Source organism: Phoenix dactylifera, chromosome 7 (genome assembly GCF_051530095.1).
Source record: "Phoenix dactylifera cultivar Ajwa chromosome 7, Ajwa_hap1_PhDact_Kaust_v1.1, whole genome shotgun sequence".
Classification (NCBI taxonomy): domain Eukaryota; kingdom Viridiplantae; phylum Streptophyta; class Magnoliopsida; order Arecales; family Arecaceae; genus Phoenix; species Phoenix dactylifera.
Genome location: NC_143196.1, coordinates 6,991,979 through 7,013,345, shown reverse-complemented (window position 1 = coordinate 7,013,345; position 21,367 = coordinate 6,991,979). Strand labels below are relative to the sequence as shown.

Here is a 21,367-nt window from a genome sequence, read left to right as displayed (position 1 = left end):
GAAAAGAAGCTAAATAATACTTTTATTTGCCTAAACTTAGTCAAATTCATTTAGCCCAATTTTGATGAGGATTGATTTTCTAGAATATAATAGAGAACCATGACTCACTATCCAAATTTGAACTTGAGACCTATCTCATGTAAAGAAGAACAAGATGATAATAATAACAAACATCAGAAAAATATGTAAATTGTTAAAAAAAGTACAAGAGATTGCCTACCATATTATCGTTCAGATTACGAATCTAATGCATAAGAGATGGTAATTGGCTGAGGAATACATGGGCCTTGGCTAAGGTACTGCATCAATACCGACCGTGCCATATCGGGCTAATAAATTGAGTGAAAAAGTAGATAATAAAAAAACGAAGCTCAAGACTAGCTTGATTTCAAGTGTAGTCTAAAATTTGAGCCTGGATCAACATATTGAGCCAAAAATCTTGGCCAAGCTTGTTTCACTTTGGTTTAGCAGGCCCCTTGGTGCCCACGAGACAATATGGACAACCAGGCATGACATGAATAATAAATTTACTTTGCAAGTCTAGTAGCCGACCCACTCAAACCGAAACATGGACCCCACATGCCTTTAATCCCTTGCCACATGGAGCTTAAAGTTGTTTTTTAATAATAAAAAAAAGAAAAGCTAAAAAAAAAAGGTTGAAAATAAAAAAATAAACGAAAAAAAGATAAAGAAAATCAGATTCTCTTAGAATTCTTTGCCGGCTCTTTCCGCAAAACTCCCGCTAGATGATCAACCTGGCACACGCCGCTTGTGGCCTCCTCTCTCTTCGCCTTCTCCACCGTCGCATTTCTTTCGAGAAGAGAGAGGGGAGGGGCGGCAAAGTCAGGAGCGGGAACAATGAAGGCGACTCTCAAAGGCAAGTACGAAAACATCAAGAGCTCCGCCACTGCCTCCCTCTCCGTCGACGTCAAGGCCAGCGATGTCAAGCTCCAGACCACCGTCACTGACGTCACCGTCGCCCGTGGCCCCAACTTGCCCTACGCCTTCTCCTTCTCCCTCGAGAAGCCCGGCTCCTTCTCCATCGGCTACACACCCCAAAAAGTAACCCAGTCCCCCCTCACCGTTATCCTTACCGTTTTCCCGTCCTTGTTTCGACGCCGTCCGTCAATCATTGCCCTTTATGCTAGGACGCAAGGTTCCAGTTCAGGGACTCGATGAAGGTGCTGGGGAGGGCGGTGGATCTCACGTACACGCACGCCCGGGGAGAGAATCGGACGGTGGTGGACGGGGCGGTGGCATTCGACGCGAGGAACAGGATGGCGGTGAGCCACGCGCTGGGGACCAAGGAGTGGAAGGTGGGGTACACGTACGCGCACGGGGCACTCCGGCGGACGGTGGCGGAGACTTCCTACGACTTTAAAGGCAACGCCTGGTACTTCGCCGTGACGAGGAGGTTAGAAGGGGGTGATGCCGTTAAGGCGACATACGGGACCTCCTCCCAAGCCCTAGGCCTCGAGTGGGCCCGGAACTCTCCAATTACCGGTACCTTCAAGGTAAATAAAATAAATAAAAATATTTTATTTTATATAAGCATATATTTTTTCTTTTTAATAAAAATGGCAAATTAATAAAATTTATCTTATTCCTTATGATATTTTCATAAATATATTATTAATTTTTAAAATATTAAAAAACTTCAACGTATTTTTATACTCGTATATAATTTTCATGCCAGCACTCGAAAAATAGATAATTCATGATTATAATTATTTATGCTACAATAAAGAGCAACAATGGTATTTGCTGAAAATTTTATATTTTATTTTTTAATTAAATAGTTTTTTATTTTTTATATTCTAGCATGCGCGTACTAATAACTTTGAGCTTTGACCAAGTCGGTCTCCATATGGGTTTAATAACTATGCATAGTGAGTTCCATCCCCATCTTTTGTGATTATATAACTAAAAGTTTTCATCGTTAAATTTTGCTAATATTTTGATTATTTTGAATAATAATTATGATAAAAAAAATAAAGATATAACTAATATCTAACTTATATCTATATCCATTCAAAATAATTATAGATATGCTTAGTGTTGCTGGAAATTGGACCCGGGGGCGACCACTGACTGAGGAGGAGGAGCTCTGGCTGGTGGTGTATCGGCGGGCAGCGTCCTCCGGGGACCTGCAAGAAGCCGGTGGCCGAGGTTTCGGCGCCGGCCCTCCGATGCTTTAGTCAGAAGGGGCTTAAGTTTGGAAAAGGAGATAGACTGTCAATAGAAATCTGAAGTCCTCCTTTGAGAGGAAGAAATTTTCCTTTTTATATGAGGAGTGCCAGAGTTACCTGTGATGTGACTAGGCAAATTAATGGGTTACCGTCATGATTGGGCGTGATCGTGTGAATTAATGAGTTGCCGTGGATGGCCCGTTCCCATCATGGGAGGAGATGGCGCACAGCCAGAGCTTGCTTGTGGCGCGCAGTGCAGTCCATTCTTGGGAATGGTGAGGCATTGACAGTCGTAGCAGGGTATGGTCCGTGGTTGATATGTCGTGACGTGGCCGGCAAGCAAAGCATGGTGCGGTGAGGCTGCCGCAGGGCATGGCAGCAACATGTGGACGATGAGGTCGGCCTTCTGAGGTCAGCTCAGCTTTTTAAGGTCGGCTTTCTGAGCTCGGCAGCCTTCTGTGGAGCTCGGCACCCTTCTGTGCTCGGCCTTCTGAGCTCGGCAGCATTCTGAGCTCGGTCTCCCGGTCTCGGCCTTCTGAGCTTGGTCTACTGAGCTCGGCCTCCTGAGCTCAGTCTTCTGGTCTCGGCCTTCTGAGCTCGGTCTGCATGAGCTCGGGCTTACTGTCGGATTTGGGTGCTTTAATTGTATTTATGGGGTGGTCCATTTTTCCCCCCAACACTACCCCCCGACTTCCGAGTTCGAGCTGCTTTTTGGCTCGAGCAAAGGAAGTAGTCCAGTCATCGATCATCCTGTAATATAGCCAAATATCTATGGAGATGTATGTGCTAAGTAGGGTGTACCTCTCGTGCGGTTGGAGCTAACGGCCTTAAGCCGAGCTGTCCAACCCGAGCTAAGTGACTTTGCTCCGAGGTCGACTTCAGCGGCCTTTTTTGGCTTGTGGTCGACTCAGCAGGGTGCCCCCACTCAGGTCGGGGCGTGTCATTGTAGGAGGCGTCGAATAGCGTCGAAATGTCGTCGAAGTGGCGTCGAATGTCGTCGAAGTGGCGTCGAATATCGTCGAAGTGGCGTCAAAGTGGTATCGAATGTCGTCGAAGTGGCGTCGAAATGTCGTCGAAGTGGCGTCGAAGTGGCATCGAAGTGGCATCGAAATGTCGTTGAAGTGGCATCGAAGTGGCGTCGAATGTCGTCGAAATGTCGTCGAAGTGGCATCGAAATGTCGTCGAAAACTTAGATGAGCTCGAGTATGGAAGAGCTCGAGCACTTAGATGAGCTCAAGTATGAAAGAGCTCAAGCACATGGATGAGCTCGAGTATGGAAGAATCCAGCTCCGAGGTAAACATCAGCCCGAGAACATAGACGGGGGGGGGATGTTGGAGATGGAGATACTTTTTGGAGAGATATTGACAGCTCCCGAGCTTCGAGGTCCCTCAGGACTTGGCTCAGCACCGGCTAGGAACTGCTGGAGGCCGTTAGGCGGCACGCATTGAGCTCTGGGCCGCGTTGCTGCCCCTCGAGGTCGAGGAGCCATGATCATGCAGGATCCATGGCTACCCAAGAGCTTTTTCTTTTGCCAGGCTGGACCCGATCTCGTTGTTGCCTTAGTTGGCCAAGAGTGGCGTTGTAGGCCGAGTTGACCTGGGCCATGAGAAGGTTTAACTTCATAGTACTTTCTTGGGATGGAATCTCCTGTGAATCTGGCCAGAGGAGCGCTCATCCTTTGGAAAGCATTCCAAAATAAGGCGTCAGTCGAGCTTTCATTATGTACTAAAATCCTTTTTAAAGCCTTGCAATGATGAGGGAAATAGCTACAGCATCGTCATAGAGAGGGCTCAACACCCTTTTGGTCTTCATCGAAAAAGGAGATGTGACTTTCGCAGTGCACGGATGCTTTGAGGAAGATCCTTCTTCCGAGCTCGAAGCTTCAGGTGCCTCTACTCGCTCGCCCTCTGATGGTATTGATGATGCCCGCGAGAGGTCAGTTGTCATTCTGCTCCTCATGCGGCACAGGGTGTTGTTCCTTGGGCTCTCTCCTGTAGGCATGATCACGGACAAAACAACTCAACCAACCTCGGCGGACAAGTGCCTCGATCTCATCACGGAGCTCGTAGCAATCCTCCGTATCATGGTCGCGATCTCGGTGGAAGCGACCGTACTTTTTCGAGTGTTTCCGCAACTCTATCGGTCGCATTCTCAATGGAGGTCGGAGGTAGCCCTGACCCTCAATCTCCATGAGGATCTCTGCTCAGGTGGATGTGAGGGTAGTGTATGTCTGAAATTTTTGGAGAGGAGACCCCGGGCAAGCTAGGCTCTTGGGCCAAGGAGGCTCTTTCTCATGCTAGGGGAATCTGCTGCTTGGTTGGGAGTGATCCTCCTAGTGCTTCTTCTGCATCTTGGCAGGTTGTTCGACTGCCTCCCGCCGAGAGGCCATGGCTTCCTCAGTCTTGGCCTACTTGCGAGCTCGGGCCAACATTTCAAGATAGTTGGTGGGGAAGCTCTTCTCGATGGGGAAGAGAAATTTGTAGGACCGAGCTCCAGTCTTCAATGCCGACATGGCGATTGACTGGTCAAGATCGCGAACCTCCCATGTGGCCGAGGTAAAACGATTGATGTAGTCTTTTAAGGATTCTCCCTCTTTCTGCTTGATGGCGAAGAGGAAGTCTGAGGTCCGGCGCTGACGCCGGCTAGTAGCAAAATTGGTGGCGAGTTGCCTGCCCAGCTGTTCAAAAGAGAGAATCGAGCTAGGCTTTAGTCAGGAGAACCAAAAACGAGCTGTCTTGCGGAGAGTCGTTGGGAAGGCTTTGTAGAGTAGAGCGTCTGTGGCTCCTTGGAGTGTCATAAGGGCCTTGTAGCTCTCCAAATGATCCAGAGGATCGGATGAGCCATCATATGGCTCAATCTATGGCATCTTGAAACTCTGGGGGATTGACTCATCCATGATCCATTGAGGGAATGGAGACTCTGTTGTAAAATCAAGGTCGGCGTCTCGCTTCGGGTCTCGATCTCGAAGCATCTGTATCTGCCGCTCCAAGTCCTTGACTTTTCTGCTGAGCTCGGGTGGGACTCCTGTTGCAGCTCGGCATGGGGCAGATCCTGCCTCAGATGGGTGCTCCTGTGTTTGAGGCGTCAGGCTTCGGCGCGAGCTCTCAGGATAATGGATGCACGACAAGCCCTCCCGGCTTGGAGGTCAAGCTTGGTGGGAGCTTCGGTGGTGGCAACGCTCTATAGAAAAATGACGTCGCGAGCGGCGTCCTGAGAACTCATGCTCATGAGAAGGGAGTAGAGGTTGGTCTTCTACTTGCTGTAGGCCTTGAATGGCCGCAGTGAGTGCTTGTACTTGTTGAACAAGCAGGTTGAACTGCTGTGGTTAGACTTGGGGGATTGGATCTGCCGGAGGCCTTGGTGGTGAGTTCTGGACTGAGTGTCCAGGACTTGGTGCGCGATGCCGGGAGGCGTTAGACGCTCCTTTACTCCTTTGCTTCATGGTCACAACTTGGTCCCTTCCTCTAGCGCCAACTGTTGCTGGAAATTGGACCCGGAGGCGACCACTGGCTGAGGAGGAGGAGCTCCGGCTAGTGGTGTATCGGCAGGCAGCGTCCTTCGGGACCTTGAAGAAGCCGGTGGCCGGGGTTTTCGGCGCCGGCCCTCCGATGCTTAAGTCAGAGGGTCTTAAGTTTGGAGAAGGAGATAGACTGTCAATAGAAATCTGAAGTCCTCCTTTGAGAGGAAGAAGTTCTCTTTTTTATAGGAGGAGTGCCAAGGTTACCTGTGATGTGACTGGACGAATTAATGGGTTACCGTCATGATTGGGCATGATCGTGTGAATTAATGAGTTGTCGTGGATGGCCCGTTTCCATCATGGAAGGAGATGGCGCACAGCCAGAGCTTGCTTGTGGCATGCAGTGCAGTCCATTCTTGGGAATGGTGAGGCATTGACAATCATAGCAGTGTATGGTTCCTGATTGATATGTCGTGGCGTGGTCGGCAAGCAAAGCATGGTGCGGTGAGGCAGCCGCAGGGCATGGCCGCAGCATGTGGACGACGAGGTCGGCCTTTTGAGGTCGGCTCGGCCTTTTAAGGTTGGCCTTTTGTGCTCGGTCTTCTGAGCTCGGTAGTCTTCTGAGCTCGACAGCTTTCTGTACTCGGCCTTCTGAGCTCGGCAGCCTTTTATGGAGCTCGGCACCCTTCTGTGCCCGGTCTTCTAAGCTCGGCAGCATTCTGAGCTCGGTCTCTCGATCTCGGCCTTCTAAGCTCGGTCTTCTGGTCTCGGCCTTCTGAGCTCGGTCTTCTGGTCTCGACCTTCTGAGCTCGGCATAGACCTGACCACTGTTTCGGAACCGCCGGTTCTGGTTCCACAAAAATCTAGAACCTTAACCGAAACTGAAAATAGTCAGTTCGGTTCCGGTTCTAGAACCGTCGGTTCCGGTTCCGGTTCTAGACGGTTCCGATTCCGGTTCTAGACGGTTCCGATTCGCGTTATAGACGGTTCCGATTATAAAATTTTGAAAAAAAATAGATTACGTAATTAATTTGGAAAAAAATTTTAAATACAAATAGATTGTGTAATTAATACAAAATGATAATTTGTACCTTATTTTATTATTTACTCATCAATAGAGGGGGGGGTCGGTAATTTGGATCCCAAGAATTTGAGTTTGGAACATATATTTTCTTGCCTTTATTTGAGCGGAAGGAAGACATTTTTGATAATTGGATTGGAAAAAATGAAAATATGGGAAGGTTATGGAATGTGTAGAGAATTGGAATAGATTGAATAATTGAGAAGTGAAAAAATGAGAGAGAGAGATTGGAAGATTGAGTGGTGTGGTGAAAAAATTGATTTGGAGAGGTATACATAGTGTTGGGGATAATTTTCGTTTTCCAAAATGCCTCTCAAACTAGCCGTTTTTTAGTTGTTAGGAGGGGTAAAATAGTCATTTTTTTGGGTTCGAACCGGAACCGAACCGCCGGTTCCGATTTCGGTTCCGGTTCCGGTTCGGTTCCGGTTCCATCAAACCTGGAACCTTAACTGAACTGTATTCCTCAAGGTTTCGGTTCGGTTAAGAACCGTGAGACACGGTTCCGGTTCCGGTCCAGTTCTTTCCATTTTGGTTCCGGTCCAGTTTTCTGGTTAGAACCGAACCGTGGTCAGATCTAGCTCGGCAGCCTTCTAAGCTCGGCAGCCTGCATGAGCTCGGGCTTGCTGTCGGATTTGGATGCTTTAATTGTATTTGTGGGGTGATCCATTTTTCCCCCCAACACTTAGTATCCAATCTATATACAAATTTATTTAGAAAAAAAATGAATACTAATTCTAGTATCTATTTAATATCTTTTTTATACTAATGTTTACTTAAAAAAATAGATGCATATATGGATATGCCGGTATCTATTTTATGATTGATCTATTTTCAGCCCTGCATGTTCTCAAGTTTTATGATTTATTTTTAAAAAATATAGGATAAAAAAATAAAAGTGTTGCCGCCCACAAGATCTTAGGTTATCATGATATTGGCAAGCAATTTTGCCCATACATTAGCAAGCAATTTTGCCCTCCCACCTTTTTTTTAAATACTTGACCTTCAGCAAATCCACGTAGATCTCACATACATGCGCATGCGGGGGCAAAATCGGGAGACGGTGGATGACAGTGAGCCACGTGTTGGGGACGAAGGAGTGGAAGGTGCGGTACATGCATGCGCATAAGGCGCTTCGACATACGGTGATAGAGACTTCTTACGACTTTAAAAGCAACACTTGGGACTTTGTCATCCACCTTATATAAGATTACAGCAAAGATCTTGGCAATTAGACTGAGAGGGATCTTACCCAGAATTATCTGTCCAGAGCAGGGTGCTTTCATAGAGGGGATGAACATATCAGATAATGTCCTAATTGCCCAGGAGTTCATATTTGATCTGGTGAAGGCTCCTGTGCGGCGTTGCCTCATGGGGGTCAAGCTTGATATGGAGAGGGCATACGATAGGATGTGCTGGAAGTTTCTTCGACATTCCTTACAGAGTTTTGGCTTCCATGAGTTGTGGATCAGGTGGGTCATGGGCTGTGTGATGGGGCCCTCTTTCTCCATTCTGGTAAATGGCACACCTTCTCACTTCTTTGATACATCTGTTGGACTTCGCTAGGGGTGTCCGTTGTCTCCCTTGCTCTTCATTATATGTGCAGATGCTTTATCCAGAGCTCTTCGAGCAGCAGTGGGTACACAAACTTTGGAGGTTTATAGGCCAGTGCAGGAGGCTGTGCCAATTTCCCACCTACTATTTGCTGAGGACTGCTTACTATTGGCTAGGGTGACCAGGCAGAATGCCCATGTGATTCGGAGGATCCTCTATGCCTATTGCTCGGCTTCTTGACAACGGATCAACTTGAACAAATCGTCTGTTCTTTTCAATCCGAAGACCAAGGTTCAGATAAAGGTCGGAATCATGGAGACTCTGGGAGTGGGTGAGCAGGAGGACACTTTGACATATCTGGGTGTGCCGATACTTGGGTGACGTATGCGTAGTGGAGATACCATCTCTCTTGAGCATAGCATCAAACACAGGCTGGAGGGGTGGTAGTTGCATTCACTATCCATGATGGGCAGAGTCACATTGGCACGGTCAATCCTTAGTGCTATTCCGATATATCTTGTATCCCACGCCGTCCTTCCCGTAGCTTCACTGAGATCAGTTGAGCGGCTTATCAGGAACTTTATCTGGGGGAGGCGTGGTGACAAAGGCAGAGCACATCTAGTGGCTTGGGAGGTGGTCTGTCAGCCGGTCAGACATGGCGGCTTGGGAGTGCCGTCATTGGTGGCGCGACGGGAGGCATCGGCTTTACAGCTTGCAGCTAGTCTCATGTTGGAGCCTGAGAGTTTATGGCCCTCACTGATGAGGGCTAAGTACGGGGAATTGACGGTTGGTATTAGGGTGGGGCGGCTCCACTCCCCTATCTGGAGGGAGATCAGTGCTAGGGCTTCGTTAGTGCTTCCGGCTATCCGGTGGGCTATCGGGGATGGTATGTCGGTGGATGTCCTTGAGGATAGCTGGGTGACTGAGCTACCGATTAGCAGGCTACCGGCCATGGTGGATACGAGCAGGCTGTTGGGACGTCGAGTTTGTGATCTGCTAGTACCGGAGGAGGGGAGTTGGGATGAGGTGTTCATACGGAAGACCTTTGGGGAGCAGCTGGTGGAGAGGATTCTGGCATTACCGATCCCGTCCCGGGCGGAGCCTGGTAAACTGGTCTGGTTACCGACAGGCCGATCGTGGGTACGTGCCAGGGATATTCATGCGTGGACTAGGAGGGAGCCGGAGAGACGGATTGATGGTGGATGGATATGGAGGATGAGGGTGCATCCCCGGGTGGCGCTTTTTCTTTGGAAGGTAGCCTGGGGCTGCCTTTCGACCAGGAGTGTGTTGGCCTGGCGGGGGATGAGGATGGGTCCACTATGCGAGGTATGTCTGGATGCTGAGGAGACGGTCGGCCATGTACTTCTGCGATGTCCTACAGCTGTGCAGTGTTGGAGATTGGCCTCGGCGCTACTCCCACCTACATGGGAGTCGGTGGAGGATATGCTCCGGTTCCTGAGTGAGTCTATTCGGAGGCCGAGTGTTGCTGAGACAGGTTCTATTGTGGCTTACCTAGCCTATCACATATGGCTAGCCAGGAATGACCGTCTATTCGAGGGTGGGCGGTCGACCCCACGGGCTGTGATGGAGAGAGCTCTGAGGCAGGCAGCGGAGATATCTACGATGACCACGTCGGCACCACTTGGGAGAACCAGGGATATCTGGGGTACCTGCACTGCTGCTTCAGTGTCCAAGTTCAGTTACTTCTATTGGGTACCCCCATCCCCTGGTTATCTTAAGGTGAACTTTGATGGTGGCATGGCGGAGGATGGCGCCTCTGGGGGCGTGGGTTTCGTGATCAGGGACCACCGGGGCACTTTTAATGCTGCTGGGGGACGGAGCACTCTCGGCGGTTCGGCGGTGGGAGCAGAGTTGCAGGCTGCTTGGGAGGGTGTTTGGTTTGCGAGGCGAGTACTGGGGGCCGAGAGACTCGTTCTCGAGGGTGACTGTTCTACGGTGATTGACTGGATATGAGGTGTGGACATGTATGGTGATGGCCACCCTCTGATACGGGACACCCGGAGTTTGGTGCGGGAGCTGATCTCCTATCAGGTTGCCCATGTTTACCGAGAGGCGAACAGTGCAGCAGATTGGGTCGCCTCTTATGTTGCCCGGCATACTGGGGAGGTCTTTTGGTCTAGTTTAGATGGCGTTCCACACGCCTTATTTTGTTTACTTTTCTTTGATATGTCTGGTTGTATTCACGTTAGAGGTATATGAATGAAGTACCGTTTTGACCAAAAAAAAAAAAGGAGGTTTAATGATGGTGATGCCATAAAGGCGGCATACTGGACCTCTTAAGGAGTGGTTGTTGGTTGGACGAGGTCCACCGCTGAGCTGGTAGATTAGTTCAACCGTAGAACAACATGCATAAGGACAGAAAAAGTCAGAATACAGCATGGTATATGTGCTTCTATACGTGTTTCTTGGTGGTTAGACTAGTGGTCGACCTGGTGCAACTAAAAAATATACCCTCTTAGGCCCTTGGCCTCAAGTAGATCTGTGGACCAGGTCCAGTGGACCAATCCAAATCTCGGAGTATGTGCAGTGGATAACAGACACCCCTCATTTGATCTTGAATTGTTTATATAAGGATGTAATGTGGCAAGTGACTATTGGACTGGTCCAATGGACCTAGTTCATCTAATATTTAGACCAATAATAAAAACCTTCAAGATAAATAAATAAATAAATTCTTATTTTCTATTTCTCTCTTATTTCTAGATGATTTTCCAATGAATAATTTCTTCATCCTTCCATGATCCTCGTTCCAAGATTTCTTGGCAGTTTTCAATCAGAAAAAAAATTTCTTGGCGCTGAAATTACTTCGTAGGGCCAGGTAAGATCATGTTTAACCATGTGTTCTAAACAACCCTTGGAAAGAACCAAGAGTGGTCCTCAAACATTTCTTAAATGATATGAAAAGATATGAAGTGGGAAAAAAACCTACATGGAAGTGTAAAGCAAGTGGAAAAGCTTGTTAGAATGGAGGGTAGGGTGGAGGGGCGAAATAGGATCAGCTGCCTCATCTTAATCAGGCACATGGAAGGATGCTTGCTTTTGCTTTAAAATAGACAAGGTGTTCTTTTACTTTCTTGAGCATATCTTTAATAAAGTGCCATATGCACTATCTGCTTATCCTCAAAGCTTGTTCTTTGGGGGGAAATAATTAATCTAAAAATATATATTTTTATGAGTAAATATTTTCTAAACAACATTTAGATAAAAATAATTCATCCATATTCTTTTATGCATTGACAAGTGGCTCTAGAATTTGCTACCCATATTCTTCTGTATTACTACTTTCTGAGGTAAGTTGCTAAGATCTATCTATATTTTTCATAATGCTCTTAATCTATATATATTATATATTTATAATAATAAATACACAATAATTTATATATATTATTACATGATTATATAATAATAATATATTATATATCACATAATATATTATATGATATTATATATTATATTATAATATATTATTCATATAATATAATATAATATATTCCAATCATATATATTATAATATATTACATAATATTATATATTATATTTATTATATTATGTTATATATTTTTATATAATAATATGGTATAATATAATATAAAATTAGGGTTAAGGGTATTTTAGAAATATATTAAAAAAATATTTAATTCGGTGATGGGAAAATGACTTACCCATCCAGATGGGTAAGTCTTTCCTTCCATTTTATGGGTAAATATTACCCCTACAAAAATAACTTATCCACCTAGAAAAATATAATAATATGGATAAATTGGTCAATAAAAAATTTAATCAATTTTTACATAATATTTATCCACCAAAAAATGAGTTCTAAAAATAAGATGATCATACCAACAACTGTTTGTGCTCAGCTGCTTGGTACTTTTCTCTCCAAATGAGACCGAAGCTTAAAGGTGGTGAATAACCACCATCAGCTAAGTCACAAAAGTAATGGCAAATATGTTTCTCTGAATATTTTTTTGGATGCAAACTTTTCTTGCATGCCAGTCTCTAACGATTTTTCCATTTTGTGCTTTTCCAAGCGTGGCTATATTGCACAAACTAGATTTGATGTGATGTGATTGTATTACAATTAAATCTTTAAAACAGACACCCTAGGTCACCATTAACAACTTTTCATTTATTAATCCTTTATATAAGTAGTTGCTCCTTACTCTCAGATTGCTGCAAACTCCATTTGCTACACATCCACCATACGTCTTTAGTAGTAAAACACACGCCTTAATTGCTCAATTAATTATGAACTCCACCCTACAACTCAGATATATCATCTGGAGGTGTCCTCTCTACTCTTTAGTTTATTTTATTTTTTTGGTAACGCTAGCTCTTTAGTTTATTTTATAGTCTTAAGCATAGTTATCATCTTTCCTAGTGCATAATGATGCCTATTATATTGAATGATGGGTTTGTGTTTCTTTTCCCAGGTTTCTGCATCTATCAATGTGGCGGAGAAAAATATTGTTCCAAAACTTACAGCTGAGAGTACATGGAATTATGAGGTATGATTTATAGAATTTTAAAAAAATTCTTTGATACGAGGATAGAGATTATTGTAATTTTATAATTTTTGGTTTCCCATTGGTTTAAATTTCTATCAAATAATCGATTTGTTTTCTGTCAAATACTGACAATTAATATTCTGGCATGAAACTGATATCTTGCTCAAGCAAATCCCTTTGTGATTGAGATTTTGAAATATGGATTGATTTCTCATGTCTGCATTTAACAATACCTATTATTTTCATGTTAATTAATGACCCAACTTTGTGCAGCCCCAAAATGTAAAAACTTGAGAACTTGATAGCATGTCCTTTGTTTGGCTGCCATTTTATGTTTGATCTATATGTACTTATTTTTCAAGAATCATAATAGGAGAAATCCGGGCCAATTTCCAGGTGAAATGTGGGGCACAAACGCACTTCTTTAGTTCCAACATGCACACATTGCAGTCCTCACATCTTTCAGTAATCGATTTGTAGCTTGATTTCCTTCTCCCTGAATGTAGGAGATCTTGGTTGCTAAACTTGATTGACCAATCTAGTAATCTCCTCTATGAGTGGGGTTTAAGTCGAGTAGTCCACTAGAATTTGTTGCTGATGATGTTGCATGGATGGCACCACCATTTTTCATCTGGACAAATTAAGCTCAATTAAGCTGGTTTACCTGCCCTTACAAAAGAGGCATCGGGATTAATCTTAATCCTACCATACAAGACGACCATATTTCATTTCGACAAATAAAACTCGAACGAGCTGGTTTACGGTTTACCTGCATAATTTTAATCCTATGTAAAGGTGGCTGTAGCTAACTAACCATGGCACCAGTCTCCTAATTGTTGTAATTGTGTAGAACGAGAAGCCTCGCAACCATAGTATATCATTTGACATACTATTTCTATACATAGTATGTCTGTTTTATACAGACTTCTGAATAGAACAGGGATTAACGTAAAATGATTATCAAAAGAAAGGACTTTGTATAAATTTTTCAGACAATTATAAAATGGCAGCCCATCTAGGTGGCTGGAATCCATTATTCCAAAACTTTTAACTCTGATTTGGTGACTGGGATGTAACATTTTTCTCATTCACTCTAACATGATATAGTTTCAGGACACCTTCATTGTACAATATATCTTTAGTGCTATTATATGCTTCTTAATTATATATAATTTAATGAGCAACTGATTAATGAGCAAAAAAAAAAAAAGATGTTTCGCAATTGATTATTGAGCAAAAAAATGCATTACGTGTGCACGAGGATTTCTTTTTTTTGGGGTACTCATTGGAAGAATTACGCTTTTGTCTCAATTATAATACCAAAATAAATTATATGTTATTTGTCTGTTCTGCCAATTATTTGGTATCTAAGGTATAAACCAGAGATATTGTGCCTTCTTTTCAATGTTAGCAATGAAATGGATAACTGGATCCTTTCCCCCTTTAAATCCACTTGGCAGTAAATCCTGCTACAATTCTAGAATCTAGATTGACAAGGCAATATGAAAGATTTAAGCAAGATTTGTAAGCAGTTGCCATTCGCCAACCTGGCCTCTACCATCTAAGAATTTGATGCCCGAAAGATGAATTGGACCCTATCATTTTTGTCACAGTTTAAGCTCCTAGAAATGAGGACCATCTTCCAATTTTCTACTAAACTTCTAAAGATTCAAGTCAAAAACATAAATCTAAGGCCACATTTATAAAACTTGATGTTGTTGCTGCCGAATCCGTACTGAGGTGGGAGTGTAGCTCGGACGAGCCTGATATCGGCTAGAGGCGGACTGAGCAGGCCGGTTGATACATCAAGTGCTAGGTTTCTCTGAAGATAGTTTGCAATAAGTCTATTTGCCGGAGAGTTTCCGACAGGAGATCCTCCGATGCTTAAGTCAAAATAATGAGACAACAACGTGGAAGAAAGAGAATTTTACTTGAGTGTGGTCCCTGTGAGTAATATTGCGTGCGTACCTGGGTCCTCCGGGTTGCCCTTTTATATAGAAGAGCCTACTTTGTCGTTACTTGGTCTGACGTGACGTACAATGATGGCCAAGTAATGGCCAGTAGCATAGCCAAGGCATGGGTATCAGTCCACGTGGGCGGTAAGCAGCGTTGGTGGGTCGTAGACCGCGGCGGTGCCATAATTACAGGTTGCCAGAGTTGTTGGTTGTTGGGACTGTCAGTCCTTATCGACACATGCATATTGTTTTTTTCGGCTGATGGCTCCTTGACTGATTGGCTCCTCGGTTGGGGCCGAGACAGCTTACTTTGGTTCGTTGGTTGCTTAGCTAGGACCAAGATTGTTCTCCTTGATTTATGTCCGAGGTAAAAGGGGTAGGTCTGACCCGAGGTCGAGGTGTCCAATATTTCTTCCAACACTTGCCCCCCACTTTTGAGGTTGAGTTGCATCTCAATTCGAGCAACGAAAGTCAAGTTGTCACCTCGATCGAGGGCGACACTTTCTTCCCAGGCAATAAATGTGCTGATTTGTCATCTCAAAGCACCATTGTATCCTAGTTATTTCAAGGCATCATCATTGTGGGGTTCTCTTTGAGGCATCATTATTGCAGCAATTCGGGCGAATCGCCGTGTCGTGTCTTGAGCTGACATATGGCATGATCTACCCCAGTAGTTAAACTGACGCTTTCATTTTCGGTGGATCTTCGCTCCTTGGCTGCTCGACCCTTCTCCTTGTCTTTTCCCTCACTGCCTTGTCCTCTTTTTCATCTTTTTCCTTATTTTCTTCTCTATTCCCCACCATGAGCGATGGTGAGCTTAACGCCTCAGCGGGAGGTTGGTTGTTGACCATTCTCCCCAGACTTGGCAGTTGTCACCTTCGGCTGGGTCTGGGGTCCAATCGAACCTGGATTGTGAGGTTGTTGTCGTCATTAAAGAGAAGATGGATCTCGTTCGAGCCTAGCACATTGTTCCTCCTAAGTTCATCTTTGAGCTCACCGATCCCAATGATCGGGTTACCCGTCCCCCTCCTTCTCGGCTCGGCCTGTACGAGGAGATATACGGGCTGAGCTGGGGCTACCTCTCCACCCTTTTTTGTCAAGCTGATGAGGGCTTATAGCCTTTTTCCGACCTAATTGTTTCTAAATTTCTAGTAGGTCCTCGTCGACTTCCTCTCTCTTTATTTTCTCTAGAGCATCCAGGCCTTGACTTTCCTCTTCCGGGAGTGCTTCACTTTGAGAAAGCACCCTTAGAACAACAGTTAGTGGCACTTTTCTCCTCGAAAAGATCGCCAGCTGATTCGAAGCACTTTCTCTTCCATTCACGGATGGAAGAAGAGGTTTTCTTCATTCACTCCAAGTGGCCATGGGGGTTCGAGACTGTGTGGAGGGCCTCGGACCAACTTGAAAAGGCCTCCGAGGTTGTCCACTGATGATTAAAGGTCCTTGGATAGGCTTCCAAAATCTCAATCTGAGATTTTTGCCCTAGAGGAGTTGTTGTCCGAGGATTGAGCCCGACCAATCCTCTGGGTAAGCTTCTCCTGAACTCTTCCTTTATCTTGTTGCCTTGTTGCATTCCTTTTTGACCTTTCTCCTAGTTTTGCAGTTATCGCCGCTATAAAGACCGATCTTGCATTGATTCTCTAGAGAAGGAACATGAAGATGAGTCGGCCACTACTGCGAAGGTCGAGGTTCTCCAGAAGGAAAGGGTCCCCTAAAGGAAAAGGCCGAGAGGGGAGTCATCTTCGGTTGATGCCGCCGAAGCTGCTACTGAGGTCGGGGTGCCCCAAGTTGAGGGGGGAGTCTTCTTCCGCCGCTGCTACCAAGGCTGCTCCCGTGGTTGCCACCGAGGCTTCGGCCCCCGAAGTTCGTGGCTTGGCTTGGTTCGGTCCGAACTTGCCCATCCACCAGGAGCTCCCTTCCATTTCGGGTCGTGATCCTAGGGTTTACACCCTTGCTGGTTTGTTCGAGAGTCGCACTCGGCTCTAACAAACCCCATGGTGGCGATGGAGTTGGTCGAGACCAAGTAGCTTTCAGCCGACCTGGAGACTATTCGCTCTATTAGTATCACTGAGTTCTTCAACGAGGCTTTCACCATGGTAATTCGAGTAGGTTTCTGACTTGCAAACTATCATGCAGTATTTCCTTTTGGTTACTGACTCTTGTTCTCCTTTTTAGCATGCCCTTGTGATCAGTGAGACATAACAAATAGGCCGCGAGGTTATCAAGGCATTGCTTGACACTCAAGGGGAAATGGAAAGCTGCCAAAGAGTGGGTCAAGGTGACCAAGGTGAAGGCTAGGTCGGCTGAAGATGAGATCAGGTTGATGGAAGCTCATGCCTCGGCCACAAAAGCCCAAGCAGAAATGAAGGAAGCCCACTGTGCGTGTTCAAAGAGGCCCTCAAAGCCACCAATTGGAAGGCAATGGAGCATTTTGCAAGGCTAGCCCAGGCCAAGGAGAGGGCTAACAAGGCCGAGCGGCGGGCTACCAAGGCCAGGTAGCAAGTTCTCCATGCCGAGACAAAGGACGCATAGGCGATCAAGGAGTAGCATGCCTCCGAGGAGTTCAAAGAGAAGGCCTTGGAGAACATGATCGATGCTTTCGGAAAGGGCTTCGAAGAATATCAAGCTCGGGCTCAGCAATTTTTTCTAGAGATGGGCTTCTCCCATCTCGATGACGATGATGATGACATCAGTGAAGGTAGGGATGTCATAGGCGACGACCCTGTTGATGGCAAAGGTGGAGACATAGGCCGCAGTGAGGGTGCTGATGGGGATGAGGGTGAAGGATGATGTCTTTTCCCACACCATTTTTGCTTCTTTGCTCGGTTAGTTGAGCTTGATGTACTTTTTTTTTAGTCTGTACTAAGGTCAGTGTAAAGATTCATAGTATTAATGGAAACGAAGAATTTTTAAAGTATCTAGCTTCGATTTTGTCCTTATTGTTTGCTTCCTGTTTAAATCTAGGTCGTCACAACAAGCTTCGACCTTTCATTATAGCTCTTTTCACTTTAGTTTCTGCTTAGGTTAATGTATGTACTAGTATCCAATTTCAGCCTTTACCTGTGGTCGGCCACTTCTCGATTTGAGCTTAGGTCATCATGTCCAGCTCTTCCCTTTGGGGGGCTTCGGCTTGTCTTGGGGTCCTCGATCGTTTCTCGGAGTTTGGCTCCCATAGAATTTTGAGTGAGCTCAGTTGAAGGAGGTCCCATGTCGGCCGAAGTGTCTCCTTTCATCTCTGGACTACTGTCCCAGAGGCATCCCTGGATTGAGATTCGAAAAGGATTTCGAGTAGGCTCGATCTTCTACACGAGCTGCTTCTGACTTAGGGAGGTCAGTTGGTACACCAAGCCTTCGGTGGGGCTCGGTCTCTTGCTTGGGCTATTTGCAATATGAAAAAGTCGAGTGGCATGCCAAACCTTTTATGCAGGGATTGATATTCTACTTGGGCTATTTACGACCTAAAGAGGTTGAGAGACATGCCAAACCTTCGGTGCGGGGGCCGGTCTTCTGCCTTAGCTATTTACGATCTGAAGAGATCGAGTGACTAACCAAGCTTTTGACATGGGAGCCGGTTTTCTACCTTGGCTATTTACCATCTGAAGAGATCGAGTAGCATGCCAAGCCTTCAGCATGGGGGTTGGTCTTTTGCTTAAATCATTTGCGACCTGAAGAGATCAAGTGGTATGCCAAGCCTTTGGCGCGAGGACTGTCCTTCTACTTCGGCTATTTACGATCCAAAAAGGTCGAGTGGCATGCCAAGCCTTTAGCACGGGGGCCGACACACTGTGTGGGTCATTTATGACCTAAAAAAATCAAGTAACATGCCAAGCCTTCGACACAAGGGCGGGCTTCTGCTTGGGCTATTTATGACCTGAAGAAGTCGAGTGGCATGCCAAGACTTTAGCTTGGGGGCCAACCTTAAGAAGGCCTCGAGCATCCCCGAGGTGTCTCCTTTGTCGGGGCCCAGGCATCCCCTGCATGACCCAGGCTAAACACGTTTGTCGCAGTTGTCTGATCTGGAAGATAGAAATACGAAAAAAAGATTTTTTATTAGAGATAAGTTCGAGCTACAATTAACCTTACTGATAATAGGTGCAAAGGATTTTGGAGTTCCAAGCCTGTGGGACTGGGTCGCCATTGAGGTGCCCCAACCCACACGCCGAAGACCTCTAGTTGCTGGATCCCGAGCTCCTTTGAAGACTTGAGTACGGTGACGAGCTCCTCATACTTAATTCCATTATTCAAGGTAGGGAATTCGAATGAGAGAGCTTTTTCTGTGATTACTCCATCAGTGCTAGTGAGTATGGGACCGGCCCTACTGCCCCCAGGTCCGATGAGCCATCCACGTGCAGGATTCATGGTTGCTCGGCAGTCATCTTTTTGAGGAGTTCGATTATTTGAGGCACTTGGGGCCTCGAAAGTCCCACCTATGGTGGTATTGATGATGACTGTTGTCGGGCAATTATCAATTATCTCTAGGGGTGGCAGATTAGAGGCCAAAGTGGATGCTTCTTGGTCCCACTGAGGGCACCTATATCGCTCCATCCACCCGCATTGAATGAGTGCTTTGATTTCGTCCTTGAGCTGAGTGAACTCCTCGATGTCGTGGCCACAGTCTTGGTAGAAGCGGCTATACTTCTTTGGGCCTCTTTTGGTCGTCGGGCCTTTCATCGAATGCAGTATGTGCAGATAGACTCGTCCTTCGATTTTTATGAGAATTTGAGTGCTCGGGGTAGTGAGAGGGATGTACTTCTCAAACTTTTGAGGAAGGCTTTTAGGCCGTCGTGAGCCCCTCTTGTATTAAGGTGAGACACTCCTTTGCTCTCTTCGCTCCTCACATCCCCTCTTTTCTTCATGGGGGGTCTTCGCTAGCAAACTCGCGACAGAAGGCCATAGCTTCCTCTGCGTTGGCATACTTGTTGGCTCGCACCAATATTTCGATGAAGCCGGTGGGGAAGCACCTTTCGAGGAAGAAGGGACAACTCGACAACCATAGGTCGTTCTTTATCATTGACATTGCAACCGACTGATCTAGGTTGAGGACCTCTATGGTTGCCGCATTGTAGCGGCTAACATAGTCTTCGAGCGACTCTTTCTTCTTCTGCTTGATGTCAAGCAGCGCATCTGAGCCATGACCGTTTTCAGCTAGAGACGAAGTGGGTCGCGAAGGGATGGGCGAGTTGCTCGAAAAGGTGAATGGAATCAAACCGAAGCTTGGAGAACCAAAAACTAGCCACTTTGAGTAGGATTGCAGGGCATGCCTTGCAGAGCATAGCATCGGTGGCTCCGTGCAACATCATGAGAGCCTTGAAGCTTTTAAGGTGGTCCAAAGGATCTGAGGTGCCGTTATACGACTCTACCTGGGGCATCTTGAACTAAGGTGGAATTGGTTTCTCCATGATCTGCCTGATGAAGGAGGAGTTCTAAGGAGAAGTTGAGGTCGTTGTTCACCCTCAGAGCCAGTCCCCTAAGGGCCTGAATCTGCCAGCCCATTTCTTCGATTTTTTGATCTAGGTTAGCATCCCATCTGGACAGAGGCTCCATGCGGCGAGGTGGCGATAGGATTGGAGCAGAGTCTTCGTCGGAAGGGGACTTGGAGCACGCCATTTTTTCTCCTAACGAGGAATGCTCTGCTGGTTGTGCCAACTCTACGGGGACAGCTCCAAGTCCTGGCCTCGAGAGCGGTGGCTGACCAGGCGCATGTCGTGCATTAGCAACTGAGAGGGGTGGCTAGGCTGGCCGAATTCTAGTCGGATCGACTCTTGTCGCGCCACTGTCTGCTACAAGCCTTAAACCGCCGCGGTTAGCGCCTGTACCTATTGTGTGAGCAGGTTGAACTGCTCTGTCACGACCCCCGCCCCGTTCCCGGCGGGCCGCCGCGACGGTCTAGGGTGCGGGTAGGCATAAGGCCACCAGCCACCGCGTAGAACCCTACTACCTATCAATTATCAATAAATCTTGAAAAATTTGGCATGATGCATGCACAAAATGATCACTTTTTCTATAGTGACCTGTCAGGATTATCTCAATACATACAACACACTACCTGTCAGAGCAGCAATCACATAATCTGTCACATATAAACCTGGACAATATATAGCAATACATTATCACAGGCACACAACTGATCTGCACACATATATATACCTGCTTCCCAATCCATCCATGGTCAAACCCATATCCACAACAGGATCTATGACTGTAACTATGCACTATATATAATAGAAGGTTTATAATACACCAAAAGGGGATAAACCTCTATCTACATTATACTATACTATGGAGCGGCACAGCTAGCAGGCAATCTCTAACCCTGCTCCTCTCTATACAATACCTGCCCTGCAATCAAAAACACCAAACTGGGGAGTGAGTATATAAATACTCAGTGAGTGGAGTAGAGAGTACTATGCACATGAGACAGAATATAATCATGGCTCGAGATGAAATCTCAAGATCAATAACAACATGAACATGAACTCAACATAGAGAATATGGAGTAAATCATCGATATCACCACAATCAATATCAACTCATCTGAAGCATATATGGAATAATCAAGTCAACATATATGCTACTCATGAATATGTTCAACAGGTCATAGTAC

General features: G+C 45.9%; 1 protein-coding gene across 1 annotated transcript in view; it reads left to right on the top strand.

Moving 5' to 3' along the window:
- Positions 1 to 766: 766 nt before the first annotated feature.
- The window catches only part of LOC103711334 (outer envelope pore protein 24B, chloroplastic-like), a 32,812-nt gene continuing 12,211 nt past the window's right edge, over positions 767 to 21,367 (top strand). The window contains exons 1-3 of the mRNA XM_089924090.1: positions 767 to 1,062; positions 1,149 to 1,514; positions 12,734 to 12,808. Of these exons, the coding sequence (XP_089780216.1) occupies positions 859 to 1,062; positions 1,149 to 1,514; positions 12,734 to 12,808 (645 nt within the window). The 5' untranslated portion in view covers positions 767 to 858. The remainder of the gene's footprint in view (positions 1,063 to 1,148; positions 1,515 to 12,733; positions 12,809 to 21,367) is intronic.